Raw genomic sequence first — 25,239 nt, forward strand, 5'->3', positions numbered from 1 at the left:
AGGCCAGCTGCTGAGATGCGCTGAAGAACATCATGAAGGTTTGCAGAGTGCTCAGCCGCAGATTTACTGTAGACAATGATATCGTCTATGTAGCAAAGTACGCCCCTGCAGCCCCTCAGGATTGAAGTTGTCGGAGCTAATGCGCGGAAGACCCAGCTCTGGCAGCATTCGATTTTTCAACTGTTCTTTTTTATTTATTTTTTTATTTCGCACTGCACACGCTGCACAACCGGGAGCTAACTTCCTCCTCCTTGACAGGCGCTGCACGTGGAGCAAGTTGTGGCCTGCAGCCCGGGCCCGAGGCAAAGGGCGCTACAGGGCTCCCCCCCGTAGAACAGAAGCCAGAGGAGTCACCCAGTGAACGTGCTTAGATGTGAACGCCCAGAGTGATGAAGGAATCGAGGCCAGGTTGAGTGGATGGATCGTGGGTACAAGAGCGACGACACAGGCAGGTTTGAGTCGGTCAGCAGCCACGACGTCTTCACGAATGTTGATGTCCAACGTCCGCTTTTTTGCAAAAGTACTCCGCATTAATGCTGCCATGTACATGGAGGTGCTTGCCACCATTGTAAAGCCCTGGATAGAGACTGTTTCGAAGGGAAGACCTCATGTCTTTCAGCAAGATACAGCTCCTACCTACACCGCCTGCATCACCCAGGAGTGGATGGCTGTCAACTTCTATGACCACGTCAATACCAACTTGTGGGCTCCAAGTTCTCCAGATTTAAATCTGCTCGACTACAACGTCTGCGGTGGCGTTAAGAGAGAGGCCAACAGCCACATTATACAAAGGACTCACTGAAGGCTACCGTTGCTGACTCAATGGTCAACATCTCTAAGGACCACCTGCTCTCTGCATACCACCGTTTCCTAACCCAAATTGAATTGGTTATTGCTACGGATGGCGGATTCATTGAATAATTGTAGAAATAAACCTTAAGAAAATATTTTCCAATGTTTGGCACAAATATGCCTATTTTTGTTGGAGATATTCTTCTCTCGTAAACTGGAATACATAGCGCAAGAACAACACAAGGACGAAGCAGGAACACGGGATGAGCGCTAACTTTCAACAATTTATTTATTGCAGCTGGTAAGCATATACGTACTCACTGGGAAGCCACTGCAACAGACACCCTGAAGGGAAGGAAGAAAAGGAAAACCTTCGTCCTGGTTCGTCCTTGTGTCATTGTTGCACAATGTATTCCAGTTTACGATTGAACTACCAACATGCCCAAACTTCTTCCCTGTTAAAGATATTCTTTTCTGCCTGAAGCCAAGATTGTGTTCTCAAATACCTTGGACGCCTGGTATATAGGTAGGGTTCTTCCAAAGGGTAGAGGGAGTAAGGCAGGTGGGTTGGGCAATGACCGAAGGTGTGTTAGCGGAGAGGATGTAGAATTGAAAACGAAAATGAAGGAGTGCCATGCACATGGCCAGCGACACAGTCGTGTGTCTGCCGACGTCTGAACGGCGGTGTGCCCAGCCCCCCTTTATCATCTGCTTCACTGGAGATCGTGGGCTACTGTGTCTCTGAAAGAGATAACAAAAGGGGCGACAGAAAATGGTGCTCGTGAAAAAAATAACAAAAATGGAATAAATATATAAATAAAAGAAAAAAAGAAAGGGAGAGAAAAAATATACTAAGCAATCAAATGAAAATAACTAAGTGCTGTCGCCTATACAGTGGAACCTCATTACACTGTAGTTGGCTGGAGCACTGAAAAAGTATGTACTAACAGTAGTACTGCTTAACCGAAATAGCATGAGATCGTCCACTTACCTGTCAAAAACGGAACTCAGAGAGAGTGTGATGAAAGGGAAAAAAAATGCAGTATTTATTCACTTCGCGCGACAGAAGTTATTTTCGTTTGATGCCGCGGCCCCCTAGGAGCGACGACAGTGGCCTCAAACTTACTGAAGCTGCAAGCCAGCTTTCCAGCCAGCCCTCTCTTCTTGGCAAAAAACTCGCATGGCAGATTACTCGTTGGCATTGAATATTCTCCGTGCACAGGCATGGTAGCGTTGCAGAACTCGTGGGGCACCTTTTCATTGCTCGGTGCTGTTCTCATCGCAACGATTGCATTCATGAGACTGATGTACCGCACAGCTTCTGCCACTGTTTGGCCTGAATCGCCCGTGCTGTCACTTTCTATGTCATCTTTATCACTGTCGCTAGGCGACACTTCAGCAACAACAGAAGCAATGATAGCGAAAAGTCGAACCTCGTAGCCGACATCTCTTCGCGGTCGCAGCAGCGCTGCCGAGCAACTCCTTTCCATTCGAAATGCCGCACACCGTAGTCAACAGTAGACTCATATTGCGTGCCTGTGCAGACTTCATGTCATGTTCGAAAGCATGAACAATGTCGAATTTTTCTTCTATGTTGAGCCTCCGGCATCTTTTTTATCCGAGCTTCGGCATGACACCAGTCCTCGCTTACATGACACCACTCTCTGGCACGGCGCCGAAATGATGATGTTGATGCGGCTTCACGTGCAAACGCACCGGGTGCTTGGAGGCCATTGTTCCAATCTCTGAGGCTTGCTGTTCTTCCAAGCCACTCGATGGAGACGACACACCACCATGTTTGCACGATGAAAAGTGGAAACACTACATGTAGGGACCCTGAAACGATTTTGAAGATTTTGTACAAACGTACCGAGTCGTTAGAGTAGGTCCTTCTGATCATTAATTGATGCATCTAAGTGCTCCGTGTAAAGTGCATAATTAATTATACTGTTTTAAAAAGGTACATCGCTGCCGATCGCAGCACATCGCTTGGCTGAATTTTAAGCCGTCCCTACCCATTTGATGTCATTTGCCCCAATGACGTTTGTAGGGTGAGCTATCCAACTGGCTGCCCAGGGCACGTCACCAATAATTTTTCCAACTTTATGGTGAACAAATGTTGTCTGTAATAGTTGGAATGTTAGTTAACTTGTTTTATAAAAGGAAAGTAACAGAAAGGGAATGCACAAGAACAATTTCCTACTACACTGAAGCACTTTCGGCACACAGCAAGCATCGTCTGCTTGTGTTACAACATGCTCCATTTTGACGAGAGTTCCTTGCTACTATGGATGCCGATCAGCGCACACGCGTGCACATCGATATCCGGATGATCTCTATTTTCGGATGGTTCATCGCCTGAAACTGTCCGGAAATGGTCACCTGCTTGAAGTGGAAGTGCTAAGGCATCAGTGGACCCAACTTTCGCCGAACTCGTACCGTTTTTCATGATTTCACGGCCATTTGTCACTTAGCCCGAGTGAAGCCTCTGCCACCTCGAATAGGAGAGCGGCGGCGGCAACACCAGGAGACGCACTCCCGAAGAGGCCAACCACGACCTCGCCACAGTTACCATAACGACTATGACCTCGACTACGCAATCGCATCCAATGGCTCAACAACCCGCACTGGCTTTGAGCGAAGATGTTATGGACTTTGCCGCCCAAAACTGGAACGATAAACAACCGGCAGATAATTGCACCATGGCGTCTGCACACGGCAACACGCATTTCCTCACACAAACGGAGACTGACCACACAGGGGAGGGTTGGCAGATATCCCAATCACTCAAGAGCACAGAAGAAACAAGCAAAGGAGCGGAATTTACGGCGAGGTGGGGGCTTCTCCGCAGACAACCAGCCATTACGCCGTGGTCAGCTCACGAGATGCAGGCCCCCACCCCTACACAAGGACGATCTGAAAGTGGTCTTTCGACCTCACCAGGGACTGCCACTGAGGAATGTAACTCCCCAAGCGCTTTCCGACGCAACAGTGGAGGCCTGCCAAGGAAAAATCAGGTGGGACCAGTTCATTCTCCGCATCCGGTCGGGCTCCAACATAGCACAGCGTCCACCCCGGATGCGACTGTCGCAATGGCGATGAGAGGAGTCACGTCATCAACAGAAGACCGCACCCAGTCAAAGTCTACGTCAGGCCAGGTGAAGGAACCAGGAGAGGTGATGAGTCATCCGTGGTATAGGGAAGCACACTCCATCTGAGGCCCTCAAAGCGAGCATCCATTTTCGCACCCAGGGCGTGGAGCTGGTAGAGGCCCAGATGTTGGGAGACTCTCGGAGTGCTGTCCTTACTTTCTTCGGGGACGTCCTACCGAGATACATTTACTACAGAGGAGGTGAGAAGGAGTGTATTCCTTTTCGTAACACGGTCCAATTCTGCCGAGCTTGTGGGGAAGTTGGCCACTGCACCGACGTGTGCCCGCAACCAGATTTTCCCATGTGCTGTACCTGCAGAATGCACAACCCAGAAGTAACTCACAACTGTACCCCGACATACACAATTTTTTCTCGGGACCACCTAACTTGACACCGCAATTGCCTGAAATGCTTCAAGCCTGTACGATACCAGGCAGCAAAACCACCAAAGAAACCACACAAGCCAGCCCCTAGCTGGTTCTCCTCGGAAGATGAAGAATCGGAATGGCCATACCCACAGGAGATGCGACCCACAGAATCCGCTTAAGAACCCGCACGCGATCGAGCAACCGCACAGAGCACGGACAATCAGGGCAGCAGCATCGAAGGTCCACGTCGAGGCCAAGACCAACCATACAGGAGAACACGAAGGCGAAAGCCCATCTGAGAAGCAAGTCACCCGGATCATCCCGGGCACAGAGCAAGCCACACGCGAATCAGGTAAGCTGGGCGCAAGTTGTATCTCCCAAGGCCAAACATACACCTGTTACCCCTGATCAAGCAACACCCTGAATACAGAAGGGTAGTACACGAGAACAGACAACTCGGAACAGAATTAGAGGAGGTTAAGTCTAGGCGTGCCTTGAGGCACTACTTTTGAAACAATCGAGCAACACGCCAGGCCCAGCAAAAGCACCCGTTGTGCAGCCCATGCCAACGCAGCGACTACAAACAGTATCACTAGCGTAACTCGGGCAGCAGATGCAGCTTGTCTTTGCCAAACTAGGCACCATCAGTGACCCAAGCCAGCAGTAGAACCTTCGCAAGAGAACAGTGACGAACAGGACACTCAAAACCTTAAAGAACGAGTTTAAAGGGGACAACATCAAGTTAATAAACATGATCAAGGAGATATATGTCGGGGACAATCTTACTACAGAGCTGCTACACACGGAATACAAGGGAATACAGCAACCCGATTTAGATGCACTTATAATTTTGGAAGAAGCATACGTGGCAGCCCAATCATTTTGGAAATACACGGCTCCAGGAAATAATCAGATTACCAATGCCATGATCAGAAACCTGAGTGATGCAGCCCTAACACAAATCATGGACTTCTTTAATGAGAACGTCTGAACTGAAGGTGGACAACCAACAAAATGGAAAGAGTCCACTATCACCCTAATACCCAAGCAGGGTAAATCCAGGGATATCTAGAACCTAACACCAATTTCGCTGACATCATGCACAGGCAAGTTGTTTGAAAAAGTGATTTTAACCAGACTATCCAACTATATAGAGACGGAAAACCTACCCAGCAACATGTTCGGCTTCAGGCCACACGTATCAGCTCAGGACAAGTTCCTCCTTCTGAAGTACGATGTCCTGCACCGATCAGAGGCTCGAGCGACAATTTTGTATTGGCGCTCAATATCAAGAAAGCTTTTGATACAATCTCTCATGACTCGATCACGGAAGGCCTGAAGTCCATAAAAAGTGGCCGCTGCATATACGCATACGTTAGGTCCTTCCTGACGCACCGAACCGTGACAATAGGTTTGGGATCGACTAGGTCCGACACTTCCGACCTCCCGAACAGAGGCACCCCGTAAGGAGCTATACTTTCTCCTATTCTCTTCAATGTGGGCATGCGTAAGCTCGCCATTGAACTACAGCAGGACCCAGATTTAGGCGTTGCTATGTACGCGGACAACATAACTCTTTGGACACGAAGAGGGTCATATGCGGAAAAACAGGACACACTCCAAAGAGCAGTGGACAAGGTACTGGCTTTCACGGACGGAGCAGGGATGAAATGTTCATGAGAGAAGACCGAGATGATTAGAATCAGAGCTAAATACGAGAGAAAAAACGATACCGTATTTACTCGCATAATGATCGCACTCGCGTATTGATCACACCCCTGAATGTTGTCGTCAAAATTAATTTTTTTTCCTTTTCTGTGTAATGATCGCACCCTGAACTTGTCGCAGCGATATGTCGTGTGCCAAGTCTAGCTGATGATGATTGCGCTTACCATTTGTCAAATGCTACGCGAACGACTCTTGAAGATATACCAAGCAGTCTGCAAGCACCCAACAATCTTAAGCTGATACCCCATTTCATTTAAACTGGGATACATAGCGCAAGAATGACACAAGGACGAAGCAGGAACACGGGACGAGCGCTAACTTTCAACAATTGATTTATTGCAGCTGGTCAGCATATATATACCCACTGGGATGCCACTGCAACAGACACATTGAAGGGAAGGAGGAAAAGCAGTCATGTGACTACTATACCCGAAAATTCAAGCTCTTTCTTTGATAAAAGAATAGACAGCGTGCTAACACAATCATCACCTGCTCTAGCTATCTCAGCTGCTTCAACAATTTCCCTCGTTATCTTATTCCTGTGGCGATAGACAACAACAGTTTGTTTTAAGAGAGGGCAGCATGGTGCCTTCGAGTGACATTTTCTACAATGGGCAGCCAGATGCCCATCTATTGCGATGCTCTTCACTTTATTACTATGCTCCGCCAAGCACACGTTTGAACATCTGCCCGTCTGGCCCACGTAGTACTTCCCACACGAAAGTGGAATCTTATACGCCATGTTGCGAGTGCATGTAACAAAAGGATCCTTGTGCGCGTTAGCGCAACCTGGCTTTCGTTCACTCATGGGACAGCTCAACACACTCAACCTCAAGAATTTGTTAGGTGCTGTAAAAACAATGTTTACACCAGACCGTTGCCCAACCTTCTTTAGGTTGTGGGAAACCTTATGAAAGTAGGGAATTACAGCCACCTTTTGTTTGTCCCTTTGTTCTTTCCTCTATCTTTTGTCATCCGCTCTGTGCTCATCGCTCATGCGTGAAGTTAGCTTCCTTCGACGATGCCCTTGTGTCATTCTTGCGCTATGTATCCTAGTTTGTATGTATCCCACCAACACGCCCAAACTTCTTCCCTGCTAAAGTCCATTTCATTCCTTTCATCACTTTCCGCCTTCCATGAAAAGAAAAGCTACAACCAAACTTGCCTCGGCTTTATTATTTGTAGGCTTCGTAATGGTCTTGGTCAAAAACAACAACATAAAAGGCGCCTTTCAATTCTTCTCATCTGCACTTGTGGGCACACAACAAATTGCGAGCGGCAATGATAGTGGCCACATTTACAATGATACGTCAGAAGTGTACCTTATTCATACGCCGACGCTTATAAAAAAATTATGGGGTTTTACGTGCCAAAACCACTCTCTGGTTATGAGGCACGCCGTAGTGGAGGGCTCCGGAAATTTCGACCACCTGGGGTTCTTTAACGTGCACCTAAATCTAAGTACACGGGTGTTTTCGCATTTCACCCCCATCGAAATGCGGCCGCCGTGGCTGCGATACGATCCCGCGACCTCGTGCTCAGCAGCCTAACACCATAGCCACTGAGCAACCACGGCGGGTGACGCTTGTAACGCAGCTAAGATACTCGCCCACCCTTAGCGGAAACATGCCATATTAGTATAGCAGTGAAGACAAATGCTGCAGTTTCAGCAGCATGCCCACCATGTGTTTCTATGTCACTGGCAGCTAAGCGCATCCACCTCTGTTTCTGTCCTCTCAAAGTGGACATGGCTACGTTATTGCCGCAAACTTGCCGATATTAACGATATTATTCATTACTGATTTGGAAGAAACTGTTTCAACATGCGTAATGTACTCACAAGAAGAAAAATAATCGCATTCGGCGCTTTCGGCTTGCTCCGCTAGCCACCATTTTTGTTTTGGTGTCCCACACTGACAGCGGCAGCCGCCTGCTTGTTGACCCATTGTCATCCCGCAGCAAACGTGGGATGAAAAAAGAATGTTCCTTTTCGCGGGAAATTTAACCCGTGTAATGATCGCATCCCTGAATTTGCGTAAATTCTTTTGACAAAAAAGTGCGATCATTATGTGAGTAAATACAGTATTGTATCAATAACGCTACATCTGGATGAACGTACCGTCAGGGAGGTGAAAATACTGCGCATTCTGGGAATGTGGGTACAACAGAACGGAGGCACCACACACACCATCCAAAAGTTGAGAGCAACAACAGGGAATGTGGCCCGTATGATACGAAGGATAGCCAGCAGTAAAGATGGGCTGACTGATGTAGAAACGAACAGGCTGGTCCACACCTTTATAATTAGCAGTGCGACGTATGCACTCCCTTACTAAGCATTAACAAACCAGGAGATGAAACAAGCTAATACAATCATAAGGAAAGCCTTCAAGGCAGCGCTTAGCATCCCCGAAATTGTTAACAATGATAAAGTTGAGAAACTAGGCATCTACAACACCTTTGAGGAATACGCGAGCACGGTCCTCACAGCTCAAAGAGAGCGGCTCTGCTCAACTAACCAGGGATGTGCAGTTCTAGAAAAGCTGGGTTTCACGCCACGACCGCTATACTGCGACGAGGATACAATGTTACTGGACAGGGACACCAAGATCTCATATCCCAGTGGCACCGATACCAAAGAATATGCACCCTTCTTCCATGCCGGTAGAAGATGAGCACTTCTTCACGAGCCCATCATGACTTCTTCCATGCAGGTAGAAGACGAGCACGAGAGGTAACCCTGCGGTATCGTTTTGGAAAAGGTTCGGCCGCATACTACACAGACGCTAGCAGGGCCAGTAGAGAGACTCGCACGCTAGCAGTCACTGAAAAACAATGTATCTTAACGGCCAAAGTCATAACTCGATCCATGTGTGCGGCCGAAGCAGCTGCAATAGCCATGGCCATAGCAGATGTGGGACACAGAAACGAGTCGGCAGTTATACTGTCCAACTCGCAGACGGTATGTCGCCTGTTTCTCAATGGGACAGTACCCAAAATGGTACGCAGAATTCTGGGACGAACTTTGACAGAACACCACAACATTATTTGGTGTCCAGATCACGAGGGCTTGGAGGGTAACGTTGCGGCAGACAGTATAGCTCGAGGATTCAACAACTGAGCTGCAGCCGACCCGAGCCCGGGACTTCTTCCAAGCACTCAGTGGTATTCTTTTACAACAACGGAAGGAATGCAGCATCTACGGTCATCCACACAAGGCCCTTAACAGACAGCAGAGTAGGGACTGGCGATGCATTCAAACAAACAGATTCCCCAACCTGCATCAACTCAGTAAAATAAAACCTACTAGATTTCTGGACATCTGTCCATGGTGTTCTAACAAACCCACACTACAACATATCACATGGGAGTGCCTGGAAAGGCCTTCACATATAACTAGCACATACATCCACTCATGTTAAATAGGCAGTGGGAGGCATGGCTTGCAGAAGAGAGAAAGAAGATCCAAGTGGCTCTCCTGGACCAGCAAATGGCTCACGCCAGTGGAGCCCTGGACTAAGGGCCCAACCATGCTCACCTACTTTTCCTTTTGCAAAATAAAGTTTCTTTCCGTGGTCAGAGTCGTTTTCAGTGTTTTTTCGCGAGCACCATGATTTTATTTATTTATTTTAATTATTTCACAATACTGCAGGCCAGATTTGCCCAAGCAGGAGGGGCATGAAAATACAAATCATAACAGCACGTACATGCAAAAAAAAATAATACATTGCATGTGACATACAACAGAATAAAAAATTAAAAGATTACAGAGCAGAAACAAAAAGCAATGAATATTGAAATTTCTCATAAGAAAGTCGTTTCCTTTCTACTGAAGAAACAAAGTTTGAAGGGCCTGTTCCACGTCAGGAGAACAAAAAGCCAATTCAGGAAGCGCGTTCCAATCAGCTATTGTTTGAGGGAAGAAACTGTGCTTGAATGTGTTTGTTTTAGACGTGCCGTGGTTGCTTAGTGGCTATGGTGTTGGGCTGCTAAGCAGGAGCCACGGTGGCCACATTTTGATGGGGGCGAAATGCGAAAACATTCGTGTAGTTAGACTTAGGTGCACGTTAAAAGAACCTCGGGTGGTCCAAATTTTCGGAGTCCCCTACTACGGCGCACCTCATAATCAGAAAGTGTATTTCGCTAGAATAGCAGCTTGGGTTTGTCGGTTTTCTATCCTGGTGTTAACAGCACAAAACATAGATGAGACACAAGACGACAAGCCACAACGCTTGTGGTGTCGTCTTCTCGTCTCGTGTCTTGTCTCCATTTTGCGCTGTTAACACCAAGGTCAGAAAGTGGTTTCGGCACGTAAAGCCGCCTAATTTAATTAATTTTTTTGATAGATGTCTTTCTTAGTGTGCAGGTCCAAAATTACGGACGAGTATTCAAGTTTGGACCTGATTAAAGTTTTATAAGCGAAGTTTTATAATCAGGCAGCGTTACGGGCAAAAATACACCAAGTGCGGCCCACAGAACCAATCAGCTGTTTTCACGTAGCCGCCATCTTATGTGTGCATAGCGAAATGGATTGGATGCGGAATTGGCACATGTGTGGCTATGACTCGAAAAATTAAAATATTTGTCTTTACTTTCAAGCGCGCGCTTGAAAGTAAAGACAAATATTTCGCGTCAAAAGATTACAAAACAATTTTACTCTCAGCGACATACAATTGTTCTTTTATTAGGCGTTAATATCTAAATGTTAGTTGCTATACGGTCCCTTTGCAAGTAAAAAACAAGCAAAACATGCTTCCAGCAATGATGGAGGCTGCTGATTGAGCAGATTGAAAAACGTCGCAGGTTCCCGCCCCCCGTACGCAGAAACAGTCGTGTCATTTTGACATCCGGAGTTTGGAATACTTTTTGTTTGGAATAGAGTTATGTTATCGCGCCCATGAATGCAATCGTCGCAACGAGAACAGCACCCGGCAATGAAAAAGGCACCCCGAGACTTCTGCAGTACTACTGCGCGCGTGCACGGAAAGCGACAAAACGGCCGATTCAGGCCCGACAGTGGCAGAAGCTGCGCGTTACGTCAGCCTTATGAATGCAATCGTCACGACGAGAACAGCACCCGGCAACTTCTGCAGCACTAACGTGCGCACACACGGAGAATACGTAACGGTAATGAGGAATCTGCCATGCGGGTGTTTGCCGACAAGAGGGGGCTGGCTGAAAAGCTGGCACACAGCTTCAGTAAGCGTGAGGCCGCTGTCGTCGTGCTAGGCCACTGCGGTATCAAACGAAAATAACTTTTGTCACGCGAAGTGAACAAATACTGCATGTTTTTCCCTCTTTCATCACACTCTCTTTGAGTTCCGTGTTCAGTTTTAAACAGGTAGGTGGGCGATCTCATGCAATTTCGGTTAAACAGTACTACCGTTTAGTACGTACTTTTTCCGAGCTCCGGCCAACTATGGTTTAACGAGGTTACACTGTATAAACACATTTCCTTATATAGAGGTTCAAAACATGCCATTCTATGGACAAAACATTATAAAACGGTAAATAATTTGCTATACAGAAACTTTAGTCATTACAGTTGGTTATATTCAAGTTTACCTGTACTTCCACCTGCTTCCTTCTCGCAACAATGACTGGATTAGACTATCGAGAAGAAAAGGGGGTTAACCGAGGGGCCCGATTTTTATTAGTCATATCATGAGAAGCCAACAAACACTGACACCAAGGACAGCATAGGGAAAATTACTTGTGCTTAATAAATGAAGTGAGGAAACGATACAAAAATGGAAATTAAGGTGGATGAAAAAACAACTTGCCGCAGGTGGGAACCGAACCCACAACCTTCTCATTTCGCGTGCGATGCTCTACTACTTTGGTAGTAATTTCCCCTATGCTGTCCTTGGTGTCAGTGTTTGTAGGCTGCTCATGGATTAGACTAAGGAATTCTTGGGAAAGAGCATCATCACATGGACTTACGGGCTTGGCAGTCCTGTCCTTCTTGGCACTTGGTGTCAGGCTGGGCACCCAGAAGCTGGGCAGCTGGGAGTCCTTGCCATTCACCATGTTGGATACACTTGGACTGTCCTCAGAACCTGGAGCATCATTTTACAACTTTGCTGCCTTGCAACCAGAGTAGAGCTAGAGAGGCAGTAGGGGATCCCTACTGAATGCTAAATTTTGCATGCTGAGTTTGCCATTAGCTGAAATTTCTGCAGTCCTTTTCCGTTTTCATGCAAAAAACTAGTGAATGCTAAATTTTGCGAGCCGATTGAGGAAGCCAATCAGCTGAAATTTCTGCACTTCTGTTGTTTCTGTAGTTATGCACAAAATTATAACCACTGGGCGACCCTTCAGCTGATAGTTGACGTTTGCAGCCCGTGCAAATAATCAATATTTTAAAATTTTCAATCGAATCTTGGCACATTCTTGTAATAGTGAAAACTAGGGCACTTGAGAAGGGTTGAAATTTGACCTTGTTGGTATGACATACTGCAAGTGAAGCACGAAAAGCAAGGGCGGGTACAACACAAACATGTTAAAAAAGAAAAAGAACTATCGGTTTTAAATATTGATTAGGCTGCACATGGCATCCAAGCCACTTGAAGGTCACTTATGTGCATACATTTACTTGCCCTCTGATTCAAATAAAACATCTGAGTGTGTCCCATAAGACCCCTCTAACATTGCCACAAAGCTCTTTGGTCGCCAGCAAGCGGCGAGTGTGGAAGGCTCCGCCACCGTTCCCGTTTTCCCACATGTGGTTAGTCAACCATGTTTTTGCTGTGGCAACCATCGCAGCTGCCCGTATCCCCTTCTTTACCTAGCATATCATTCTCTTCGAGAGAACCCTCAGCGATGTCAACTATATAGCTAGCTGTCCTGCCCGAAGTGTTAGTTGCAATCGTAATAAATGCTTTCTGAGGGTGCACGTGGTTGTAGTCTATTATTTCCTCGAGCTTGTAGCGGGCCGTGGTTGATGGGCAGGCGTACACCAACTGTAGGGCTCGGTGTGCCAAGCAATAGCGTCAGTGGCATCTCCTCCCTATACTGACATTTGGCTGGTTGGTTGGTTGGTTAGTTGGGGTTTAATGGCACAAAGGCAACTAAGGCCATGCTGCGCCAGTCACAAGACAAAAGGAAACGCAAGGTTAGAGGAGGCAAACCTGCATTGCATTATAATTCGTGTAAATAACCGGTTGTCTCTAAAAAGTGGAACAGGTTAGTAAATGGCACTAGCGGGTCATCTGCCAGTAATAGGGCAGGGTGTAAAGGTATATTTAAATTATATAGGTTGTGCAAAAGCTTCCGTCGCTGAGTTTCAAACTGTGGACATGTTATAAAGATATGTATTACTGTAAGAGGTTGATTGCATTTTTCGCAAGTCGGCAGGTTTTCTTTTCAGAGGAGAAAGTTGTGTGTTAAATGTGTGTGTCCAATCCGAAGTCGACACAGGATCACCTCATAGAACCGTCGCTGGTGAGTGCACGACTTCCACTCACCAATTACGGGTTTAGTAAGATGTAGCTTGTTACTTAAGCAATTGTCCAATGTCTGTTGCCATTTGTACGTCAAGGCCTTCCTAATCGCCGTGATACTATCCCGATATGGAAGCGCTGTGTTTGTTATGTATTTGCGCGCTGCCATTGATGCACTGCTTCATTTTCCGGTATACCGACATGGCTTGGTACCCAGCAAAACCTAATTGACCAGCCGTATTTGTTTAATGTTACCATGTTTAAAATATCCCCTATCAGGGGTTCACATTCGGATTTCGCATGTAGAGCCTTCAGTGTGCTTAATAAATCAGTGTATACTACTGTGTTTTTGTGTTTGTCAGCGATGCTCTTTTCAACTACAGTCCATATTGCGTATACTTCGGCTGTGTAGACAGAGGCATCTTGTGGTAATCGAATACTTATTTCCCAATGTACCGTTACGGCCCCCACACCCATGTAATTTTTTGTTTTAGAGCAATCGGTGTAAAATTCCATGTAATTTTGGTATTTCTCCTGAAGAGCGCGGGATTCTGTGTATAATTTGTTCGTGTGGGGTGTCTTTCTTCTTTAAACGTGTCAATGTCCAGTCACATAACGGTTCAAAATCGTACCACGGGGCCAAACGCTGTGACTTTCTGGCAACCTGGAGGACTTCGCGAGGAATGTCATAATCCCGAACATATTCCTCATATCGCAGGATTGGCGGCTTAATCATGTTTGGTTTGTTTGTATAGTGTAAGCGTGAGTTGCACTGTGTGACTATGTTGAAGCATATGTGTCGTGGTGAGGACTGAATTCTTAGTACGCAAGAAAAAGTTAGTAGCACTCTGCACTGCTGTAAAGGAGGTTCATTACAGTCAACATACAAACTATGGACAGGCAATGTTCTGTAAGCACCACTTGCCAGTCGTAGTCCAAAGTTATGAAATGGATCAAGTCGTCGGACGTAAGACTGTCTGGCTGAACCGTATATGATGCTACCATAATCTAATATGCTGCGCACCAAAGTACGGTAGATGCGTAGCAGACATTCACAATCAGAGCCCCAGCGCTTCCGGGACAGGACCTTGAGGACGTTAAGTGCATTATTCGCTTTTATTTTAAGGCTCTTTAAACGAGCGAGAAAGTTCATCTTTTTATCAAACAGAACACCCAGAAACTTTTGTTCTTGTTTTACTGGTAGTGTGGCTTCTTGTAGCTTAAGGGTGGGATCTGGTTGTAGGCCCCTTTTTTGTGTAAAGACACTAATAGTTTTTTCACTTGAGAAACGAAAACAGTTTTCCGACGCCCACTGTGTTAGTTTGTTTAACGTAATTTGAATTTGCCGTTCGCAGGATGTCAGGTTGGATGCACGACACGCAATTTGTAGATCATCCACATATAATGAATGCATTACAGAGGATGGAATCACCTTAGTGGCAGAGTTCATTTTCACCACAAACAATGTTGTGCTTAATATGCATCCTTGTGGCACACCATTTTCCTGAATGAATACACGTGACAGCGCCGTTCCTAAACGCACCTCGAATGTTCGGTCCGACATGAAATCGGCTAGACATTTGAGCATTCTACATCAGATTCCTAAATCTGCTAAGTCCCTTACAATGCCAAACCTCCATGTTGTGTCGTACGCCTTTTCTAAATCAAAGAAAACAGTGAGACAATATTGTTTGTGTAGAAAGGCCGCACGTACCTCGTCTTCTAGTTGGACTAGGTGATCTGTTGTGGAGCAACCTTTCTTGTATCCACACTGATGGTTATGTAGCAGGTTCTCTGTTTCAAGGACGTATGTCAATCTTATGTTGATGATGGCTTCATAGGACTTCGCAAGACAACTTGTGAGTGCTATGGGTCTATAACTGGTTGCTGTTGTGGGAGGTTTTCCAGCTTTCAAGAAAGGGATTATGGTGGCTTTTTTCCACTCTTTGGGCATTTTTCCTGTTTCCCAGATTATGTAGAAGAAATGAAGCAAGGTCTCAACTGCTTTAGGGGATAGGTGAGCTAGCATTGCGTAATGTACCCTGTCCGGACCGGGTGCTGTTATTTTGCCAGTAGTAAGTGCTCTGTTGATTTCTGGAAGCATTATACATTCTTTCTTAACTTCCTGTGGTCGGAAGCTTTAGTTTTTCTGCTAATTGCTTATGTTTTAGAAATGGAGCAGAGTAGTTCTCCGAGCTTGATATATCACGGAAATGTTGCCCTAAAATGTCTGCTTGTTCTTCTATATTTGTTTGCGTGCCTGGAGGTGATAGTAAGGGGATAGTGTAAGAAGCGTAGTCGCCTCTAAACTTACGAACCTGATCCCACATTCATTTGGATGTTATTGAGCTATTTACAGACGAGACATAATCTTTCCAGGACTGTCTCTCGGCTTGTCTGCGTGTGTACCTGGCTTTCGCTTTTGATTTCTTGAAAAAGAGTAGATTTTCTAGTGTTGGGCATCGCCGAAAGATACCCCACGCTTTGTTTTGTAGTTTTTTTGTTTCTGTATATTCCTTCGTCTGCCAGGGTTTCAGGTTTTTTCTTATGAAACCAGAGGATTGTGGGATTGTCTGTTCTGCTGCAACGAGTATGCAGCCGGTAATCTTCTCATTCATTTCGTCTATTGTTAGCTCATCTGATATGTTATCCAGAGCGGCCTTTTCAGTAAAGAGAGGCCAGTCTGCTAGGTGGGGTTTCCAACGGGGTCTTAATGGTATGGTAGGAAAAGGAGATGTTCTTTAAATAATAGCAGGCATATGGTCACTACCATAGGCGTTGTCAATAACACTCCATTGAAAATCGCCAAAGAGAGATGGAGAGCACAGTGCCAGATCTAAGCAACTCATAGCTTCTGTGCTTGGGAAGTAGTAAGTTGCCGCACCGGTGTTTAAAACCGTTAGGATTTTAGGAAATTTGTTAGGATAAAATCTTCAAGCGTTTGACCCCTGTTGTCAGTAGTTTTACTACCCCATAACGTGTTATGTGAATTAAAATCACTGCCTATTAAAAATGGTTCAGGTAGCTGGTTTAAGGGGGGACATGGGTTGTGGAGATTATTTCCTGCATCTTATGGCCAAATCTGATGAAAATAAACAAGCTTAGTTAGTTTCATTGTGCTGATTTCAAATATGCAATAATTTTTCTTGTAGGTCCATTAGTTCAGGAGATTGACAGTGCTGCCACTCTATTGTTTCCACAGACAATGGAAAAAAAACTGCTCAGCAGAAAGTGAATATTATTGCATAGCTAGATACTATAATGTGCAATAACTGCAATGCTGCAAAAAGTTTTCAAATGAGATTCCAATTAGCCATTCTGCAGGTGATCAAAATTCTTTCCTTGACCTAAAGCTACCACATCAAAAGAAAATTAATAAAATGGAAATATACATGTGCACAAATTTGAAATTCTGCTCTCAGCACTTTGTAATATGCAGATTAGGCTTTCTGCTAAAGAAAGAATTAGTGCTCTAGCTGTTCTAGATCATGAGATATCACTCCGACAGTCTAGTGAAGTGACCCAAAAACATGTTTTGAGAAAAGTGAGAAAACGTGCAAAACCCTATTTTATTTACTAATTTACAGCTGGAACAGCTCAGTAGGCACCAGGCATGTAGTCCTGCTGACTCCCAGCTCCTGTGTGCCGCTTTTTGGGAGACTGGCGCAAATCTTCTGATGCTTTGCGCTTCTTGGCTGATGCTGCCATTCGACGCCCATCTTTCTCAGCCATGCGGGTGCAACTTTTCTCGCTTGGATTTAGACATAGTTCTTTCATTATGTCCTTTGAGGCCCTTGCATTGCCTGCATTGAACTTTAGTACTGCCTCTGCCACAGCAGCCTCCACCATGAATAAAGAAGCGTGCCTGTCTTTTGGCGCCAGTGCCCAGATCATTGAATGCAGGCTTAAATTGTTATTTTGCGTTTTACCACGCTGGCAATGTTGCAGCAGTTTCTTGTCTGAAAGACGTTCATATATGGGACGTAAAGCCTGACAAACATGAGGAGGAAGCTTTCGAGGATGTTTTGGAACCGGCTCACCCTTGGCCGCTGCAGCATTTTGCTTGCACCAGGAGTTTGGGCCTGATGGACAAAGAGTGTGATTAGCCACATCATCGTTTGATGTGATGTGATATGTGGCCATCACTGCATTTTGAGTGGCATCTACGTCTCCTTTGTGGGTCTTCAGAGCCCATCCGTAGTATGAGGTTAACTTGCAAATCAAATCTGCTGTCAAGCGGCCCTTTCAACCAAGACTCATGTCCAGGGCCTCCGTGTTTTGCCACGAAGTTGCGCAAAGCCGTCCCCATGCGCTTTTCCACATGATTCACGCAGTCCTCTTTTTCAATCGGGATATACCCATACACTTCATCATCTTGTAAAGGGAGACTGCGGCTGTCCCCGTCACAAAGCACCGTTGTATACCGCAGATTGTGCCGCTCCAATGATCGCCTGAAAAGGATGAGGGCAGCTTCCACCTCCATCTCCCCAGCTTTCTTATTAGTGTTCTGACACTTGTGGCCATTCTTCCAGGCTCCATAGGAAGGGTCACTCCCCTTAGGCCCCGACTCGCACCCAGCACAGAAATTGCTCAATACCACAAAGTCGAACACAAGTCCGTTGAACAACTCGATCACAGTGCCGATGCCGATATGGGACGTATAACCGCGGGTCGTCCATGACCCATCATACGACACCGCGATGTTCCCAGTATGACCTACGTTCAGTTCGGCGTAAGGTTCGCGAATCGACCGCGCACAGTCGCTCGTCAGATTACGCGCCGCGCGATCGGCCGCTGGCGTCAACTTCGTCTTCACGTAACTCTGCCACGTTTTCGTGTGAAGCGCCCGACGGCTGATGCCTATCAACGAGAAAATGTCATTGAACGTAGTCTGTCGGTTCCCCGTTGCCTGCATGGCACGCGTAGCCAAAACGTTCACAGCAAAGGGTTTCATTCGTTCAGCACTGTGAACGCGCGGCGAGCTCAACACCGACACAATCTCTCCACAGTTCGCGCACATAAAATGCAGCTTCACAGCGAGTCCGTATTCCCGCTCGTCTCGGACGATTTCTAAAGCACCATTGCAGATGTTGCAGTTCGCAAACGTTAATAAAGTGTTCACGGCACTCAAATCCACAATTGTAAACGTAGTCCCACCAGGCGGGCAAAGTGCATCGTCGGTACTGTCACCCACGAACTCGCGTTTCCTCTCCGTCGCTGGAGCGGAAGACAACTCCGATAGCTTTGCTTTGGCTTTCGCTTCATCCTCCTCCAGCTCGGAGGGTTGCCGGTAGATCGTATCTTGCCGTACGCGAGCGCTGGTCAAAGGGTCGGCGGCAGACGGACTTGTCGCAGTATCCGCAGCAGCAGATGCGGTCGTTAGGCCTGTCATTGCTGCATCAATGATTTCGGCATCGGACGCTGAGATTGCGGCATTCTGGGCATTTTGCAGTGTTGAGCAGCGTTTTTTGAAGTTTTCAATGAGCGTCCGTCGCACTTTTTTCCCAACAAACTTGTGCCACGTTCGCAATTTGCGCTCCGTTTCAGACATCGCGTTGACACTGGGGCAAGATGGCACACCTCAATGCGCGGCTCCAAGCGCGGAGCAGACGATGGCCATGCAGTTCCGCCAATCTGGAGGCAAGCTCAAGTCACGTGCACCGAGTGACGAATAGGATGGCGTTCTAGTACCTTCTTTTGCCGTGCATTTTCTAAGTGGCCAATGGCCGAATGGGGCCCGTTCTGGCGGGAATTTGAAAGGAAAAGTCGCCTCTTTCAGATGAGACCAAGACGTCCGCGCTAGCACATGTGGAAGAGCAGGCGCGCGTTTTGGAAAATGTGCCGTTTCAGCGCAAGTTCCGCCTGAAATTCAGCTAGTACATGTCGTACAAGGCGTCACTGCGGCTAAAATACTGATGTTATCGGTATGAAATTAACAATGTAGATGCAATAATAGCTCTACACTCCAAAAATGCAATAAAAAAAGATCGAGTTTTTTCACAATTTTTGGTCGCCACAACCCGTGTCCCCCTTAAAATTAACTCTAGATCTCTTACGGTAAAATGTGAATGCGGCGGAATGTATACTGAACAAATGGTGGTGGTTTTGTGAGCTAAAACGGTGACAGCAATGGCTTCTATGTGAGTGTTAATGGGAACTTCTCTGGCTGCTATACCACCTGGCAGAACAATGGCTACACCACCTGACAGCCGGTTTGCCTGAGTACGTTCGCGCCGTACAACAGTGAAACCTTTTAAAATGTTTTTCTGTTTTTCGTCTAGGTTTGTTTCCTGTAAGCACAGGGCCACAGGAGAGAAGTTTATTAACATGTCTTTAATGTCACCTAAGTTATGCAAAAGCCCTCTACAATTCCAATGGATAATAAAAGCCATCTTAAAATTGAAAGATAAGAAATGGCACTACGGAAAAATTAAGAGGCGAGGTATAGGTGACATGCTTTCTTATTTTGAGTGGTTATTGGGATTTTGTCCCTATTACGACGCTCAAGAGAATGCTTGTCCTTGGGTGTCAATGACACCGGAGCTTTTGTGTCGACCTCCATCGCTCTCTCAGAGGCGCTGGAGGACCGAGAGTTTGGCGCTGAGACACGTGTCTTGGGCCTTGGGGTTCGTTTGATCTCAGGGCCCTGCGGGACTGGTGTCTGCAGGGCCTGCGAAGATGATGGAGCAGTACTGGCTGTTTCCACCACAGGGCGGGAGGCGTCACTACGGGACCACTGTGCGTGGGCTCGCAGGACTCCTCAGGCCTCTGTGACGATGCCCCCACCTTCGTCACATCGGCATAACTGCGTCGCGAAAGGTACGACAGTCGCTTTCTGGCTTCGAAGAAAGAGACTTTTTCTTTAACAGTTAGTGCAATTACTTCTTTTTCTTTTTTCTAGCAAGGGCAAGACCGCGAGTAAGCAGGATGATCTCCTTTGCAGTTAACACAATGTGGTGAAACGGTGCAATTCTCAGATTGGCGATCGTTGGAGCTGCATTTAGCACAAGTTGTTTGTCCTCGGCATGCATATGAAGCATGTCCAAATCTTTGGCACTTGAAACATCGTCTGGGATTCGGGATATATGGTCACACATTGACTTTGACATAACCTGCATCGAGTGAAGTAGGCATTACGCTTGTTCCGAAGGTGAGTATAACATGTTTGGTGGGGATTTCTTGATCGTTTCTGCGGATTACTATTCTTTGTACTTTGGTAACATTTTGTTCCTGGAAACCTTCCAGCAGTTCCTCGTTGCTTAAACCAATGAAGTCTTCTTCAGATATTACTCCCCTGCTTGTATTAAGTGTTCTGTGGGCTGAAACAGTCACTGTCACTTCGCCAATACTGGTAAGTTCAGACAGCTTATCTGCTTGATCTTTATTATTCAGTTCTAGGAGGAGGTCCCCGCTAGACATTTTGGAGGCTTTGTATGTCTGTCCGATTTTATCTTTCAGGCATTTGGCTACCAGGAATGGAGAGAGCTTTCCAACAGGCGTGTTGCTTTCACTGTGGACTACATAGTATTTGGGGAAAGATAGAGTGTTGCTAAGAAAGGAGAATTGGAATGGTACTTCAGTGTGGCATCTTTTAATACACCGATCATAGACTACAGAGGCTTGCGCTGCCATAGGAAAATGTGTTTGTTCGGCAACAGAGCTGACCGCCCACCATGGAGCCCAACGAAGGGGACGTGGCAGAGCTTGCGCACAAGTCTGCACGACGCCAGTCGTACGCCATCACTATAGCCAAATATGGTGTACCCAAGGTAGGATATCCACACAAGGTTAACCCTTGCTGCCAAGGAGAAAGGAAGTAAACAGAAGAGAGAAGAAGATAGGAAAGGTCAGAAAGTGAGAGAGAAAGACGAAGATTCGAGGAGAAAGAGACAGGAAGAGGCGACTGCCGATTTCCCCCGGGTGGGTCAGTCCGGGGGTGCCGTCTACGTGAAGCAGAGGCCAAAGGATGTGTTGCCTCCGCCGGGGGGCCTTAACGGTCCCAACACCCGGCATCGGCTCAACCCCCAGGATCCCCCTTTCCCCGGACACGGCTGAGCCGCGCACGGCTACATGCGGGAGGGTCCAACCCTCGTGTGCTCGGGTATGTGATGTTGCGACGCACCAAACGCCTGCTGACGCAGACGCTCCTACGGAGTGACATTTGGCGTTCCCAACGTGGGGCAAGCTCTTGGATAACAGGACGACAATCAATTCGGTGCAAAGAAGGCTTCGTCTGGACCAGCGTTAGGCCTTGTCCAAAGGCGTGATCGCTAGCTAGGTTGGGCATGTGCTTTCTTGAATGCAAGTTAACGCTGCACCAATGTCACCAAACTTGTGTGGAAGCTGAGATTTGCAGTGAGTTTTCCTCCTAAGAAATCGACAGCGCGAGGGCTGTGGAGGGCGTGCAACGAAGAGTGGGCCTGAAGCGAATGAGTGCAACAGCCAACACGGTAGCCAATTTTCCTTGAAATATGTATATAGTCTCCTCTCTGTATCTTTGGCTCTGGGAGCCGAGCACCAGAAATGCTGACTAGAATGTCAGCGGGGCACAGTCCCACGAGTCCACTTGGAAGCTGCGTGTTGAGCAGTGAGCAGGGACCACTTAGTTAGGCCTGTATCTCCTTGCGGCGGCTTTATGAGGCATTTCTGGCATTGATATCCATCATGGACGCGATTAGGCCTAAGGCGCTTCGAAGCTGCTGGTCGCATGTTCGAAGATGACCGCCATGCCGCGTCACTTAGCAGGTGCAAACGGATTAGCTAGTTTTGCTATACTCACCCGAGCGGAGAAACCTCAATCAAAATAGAAAGCTTATTTTGTTCAGATGGATTCAATATTTTGCAGGTGGAATAACAGAAAGCTCGGGGGACCACAGAGCAGTTTATTCAAATGAGCATCACTCACTTTCATGCTGTACTACTATAACCAGAAAAATTCTGTCAAAGCAAATAACTTCATTCAAGCAAACTTGATTGTTGTTTTTGCGGCATAAAGCTATGCAATAGACGTGTGGTTCAGCATCGCATCAGACGGCCGATGCTGCGGCAGCCTCTACTGCCTCAATTCTAAATATGTTCGTGGAGCGCATTCCAGCGACTTTGCAGAACGAGTGAAGGCGCCCGGACTTGCCATTGCTGTCATCGTCCCTGCCTGCTTTCTCGGCCTCAAATAACAGTGGAGGCCCTTCCCAGTTCCCGGTCCAATGCAGCAGCATATCACAACCCCGATAAGGGAGAGCCAGCATCACATACTCCCCCAATAGCGCGTCGGTGCAAGGTTGCTCTTGCAAGCGCGCGCGCCGCTTCATCAAAGTTCTGACCCACTGTTGTCGGGTGGACATCGTGGCGTGAACTTTGAGGGAAAGCCACCGTCAGCCCCCATCATTGTCAACCCCTGCAACAGCTGCCGTATCTGGACAGCCGCAACTTGGGCTTGTGCTGCCTATTGACATGGATTCTGCCATTTCCTGTCTGAGTTTACCTTTGCATCTCCCCGGAAACTTCGTCACCGCTTTCCTTTTAGCGATCTCTCCGCCGTAAGAGAACATTTAAGGAGGGGGGGATGTGAGAATGCTCAGGTCCCATGTCCGTCACATGCGCGGCAAACGTCGCATCCAGTGCACGCGCACCAAGCAGGTTGGGGAGAGGGGAAACCTTCCTTTCACGGGTGGCGCATAGGAATCTCAAGGGCTATCAGCGCCACTGGGTGTGTCACATGAGATCTCTCTGGCATCACCCAACTCTCTTTGGTGGCCAGCAAGTGGTGAGTGTAGTAGTAGTCTCCGCTACCATTCCCGTTTTCCCACACATGGTTAGTCAACCGCGTTTTTGCCACGGCAGTTGTCACGGCCGCCTGTATCCCCAGCTGGTAAATCGGAAGCCCCTTCTTTACCTACCGTATTATTCTCTTCGAGGGAACCCTCAGCGATGTCAACTATATAAACGTGGTTGTCGTCTGTTGAGTCCTCGGGCTTGTACTGGAGTGCGGTTGACGGGCAGGCATGCGCCAGTTGCAGGGCTCGGTGTGCCAAGGCCCCGTGTACCGACAACACTGGACTTGGTAGACCACCGGCTGTGCAGGGTCATACCACAACTCACAATGTGAGTTGTGGTCATACCACAACTCACATTGCTTTATTATTTGAAGCGGTCAGAGAAATCGAAACATCATGTTGACATGCTGCCAGGAGGAGGTTCCCACCAAAGCAGACACTGACTTTTCCTTCCTGCCTTTCTTTTCTTGGAAAGCATAATTAGCGCCAGCAATCAAGGACAGAAGGGGGACGACACCACAATGCGCTCTTTTCTCCCTTCTGTCTTTGTTTGCTGGTGCTAAATATGCCTTTTAAGTCAGTTTACCAACAAGCCCAACAAATGGCAATGCTGAATTTTTTTTTTTTTTTGCTGCACAGCACCATCGAGAGGAAGGGTCTTCCATTTGAAATTTCAAGCAGTTTTGTGCCATGCTGCCACTTCATACTTTGTAGGCACGATTTCAACCTCATGATCTACTTGCCACAATTGTGCGTTTCTGACGGCCAAACCTGGTAAGGGGTCCTTTAACTTTCTCCAGATATTAAGTTAGTGGGTTTCTGTCTGTTACCTTTCACGTATCTCCAGAATTTATGAGGCGTTGATTTGACAAATTTAATGTCAAGGTACCTTTGTACGAACATAGCTATGAATATTTGTAGGAACATAACCACGAATGGCAGAAAACTTGCCTACAACTTGGCGCCACTGCATCATTCTTACCTAGATAACTTTCTGTGAATCCACCAAAAGTACCCTTTTCTCCTTTCTTCTTTTTGATAATAGTGCAGATATTCTGTGCCAAAATATTAGCTTCACAGGTGTTAACTGTGTGGCATTGTACGTTGTTGAATGCTCTTTCAGCACGCCGTGAGCAGGCAAGAAACAGGGCTATGCTTTCCTTTAGGAGAGTGGCAGAGCGAAGAAAAATAACAACTGGACAATGAGACAAACGCACAGTCCTTGTTATGCACTGACACTCTCTCCCGAGTAATTCTAGCAACTAGCCCAAATTTTTAAGCTAGAGCGTAGGTTTGGGCATGTTGGTATTCCATAACATTTAGGTTTATAGTGCACAAAAAGGGACGAGAGACAGAAGTACGACACGGACACAGCACTGTGTCTGCATCGTACCTCTGCCTCTCGTCCCTTTTTGTGTGCTAAAAACCTGAAAGTTTTAAGATAGCTTTTCCATTGGCGAGCATGCAGCCTACGTAGCCATTTAAAGTTGAATAGTGCACAGAACTTATTACATGCTTGACTCATGGTCTTGAATGTTTCCTCAGACACAAAAAATGGTTTATTGTCAGTGAGCCTTGGATGTAGCAAAAATATTTCTGTATTCAGTTTCGACAAGCACTAGACACTGCAGTGGTTGCACGAAGGTGACACATGTGAAACCAAGTCCCACTGCCACGACCAAGACTGCACCAACTTTATTATGCATTATCTCATAGTCACATTAATTACGGTATTGCTGCTTATGGCAACATGTACCAGTGCCACTTATCATCTGTTCAACACATGCAAAACCAAGCTCTTCAAATTATTTCTAACTTCAGTTGCGATAATATTAATATCATATGCGTGGAGAACAAATTGACAACTACTGATTTCTTTGCAGTCAAGATAATTACTATTCTTTTCAGGTTGATTAATAAAGATCTCATAATTTTATTTCCTTAGATTCCTTGAAGAATGTTAACCCTACTCGTTTTGCATAGA

At 46.7% G+C, this 25,239-nt stretch overlaps 1 protein-coding gene across 1 annotated transcript in view; it reads right to left on the reverse strand.

Moving 5' to 3' along the window:
- The window catches only part of LOC126538469 (nitric oxide synthase-interacting protein), a 129,405-nt gene that overhangs the window by 65,692 nt on the left and 38,474 nt on the right, over window positions 1-25,239 (reverse strand). The window contains exon 4 of the mRNA XM_050185313.3: window positions 11,984-12,099. Coding sequence (XP_050041270.1) covers window positions 11,984-12,099 — 116 coding nt within the window. The remainder of the gene's footprint in view (window positions 1-11,983; window positions 12,100-25,239) is intronic.

This window comes from Dermacentor andersoni, chromosome 4, assembly GCF_023375885.2.
Source record: "Dermacentor andersoni chromosome 4, qqDerAnde1_hic_scaffold, whole genome shotgun sequence".
Taxonomy (NCBI): Eukaryota; Metazoa; Arthropoda; class Arachnida; order Ixodida; family Ixodidae; genus Dermacentor; species Dermacentor andersoni.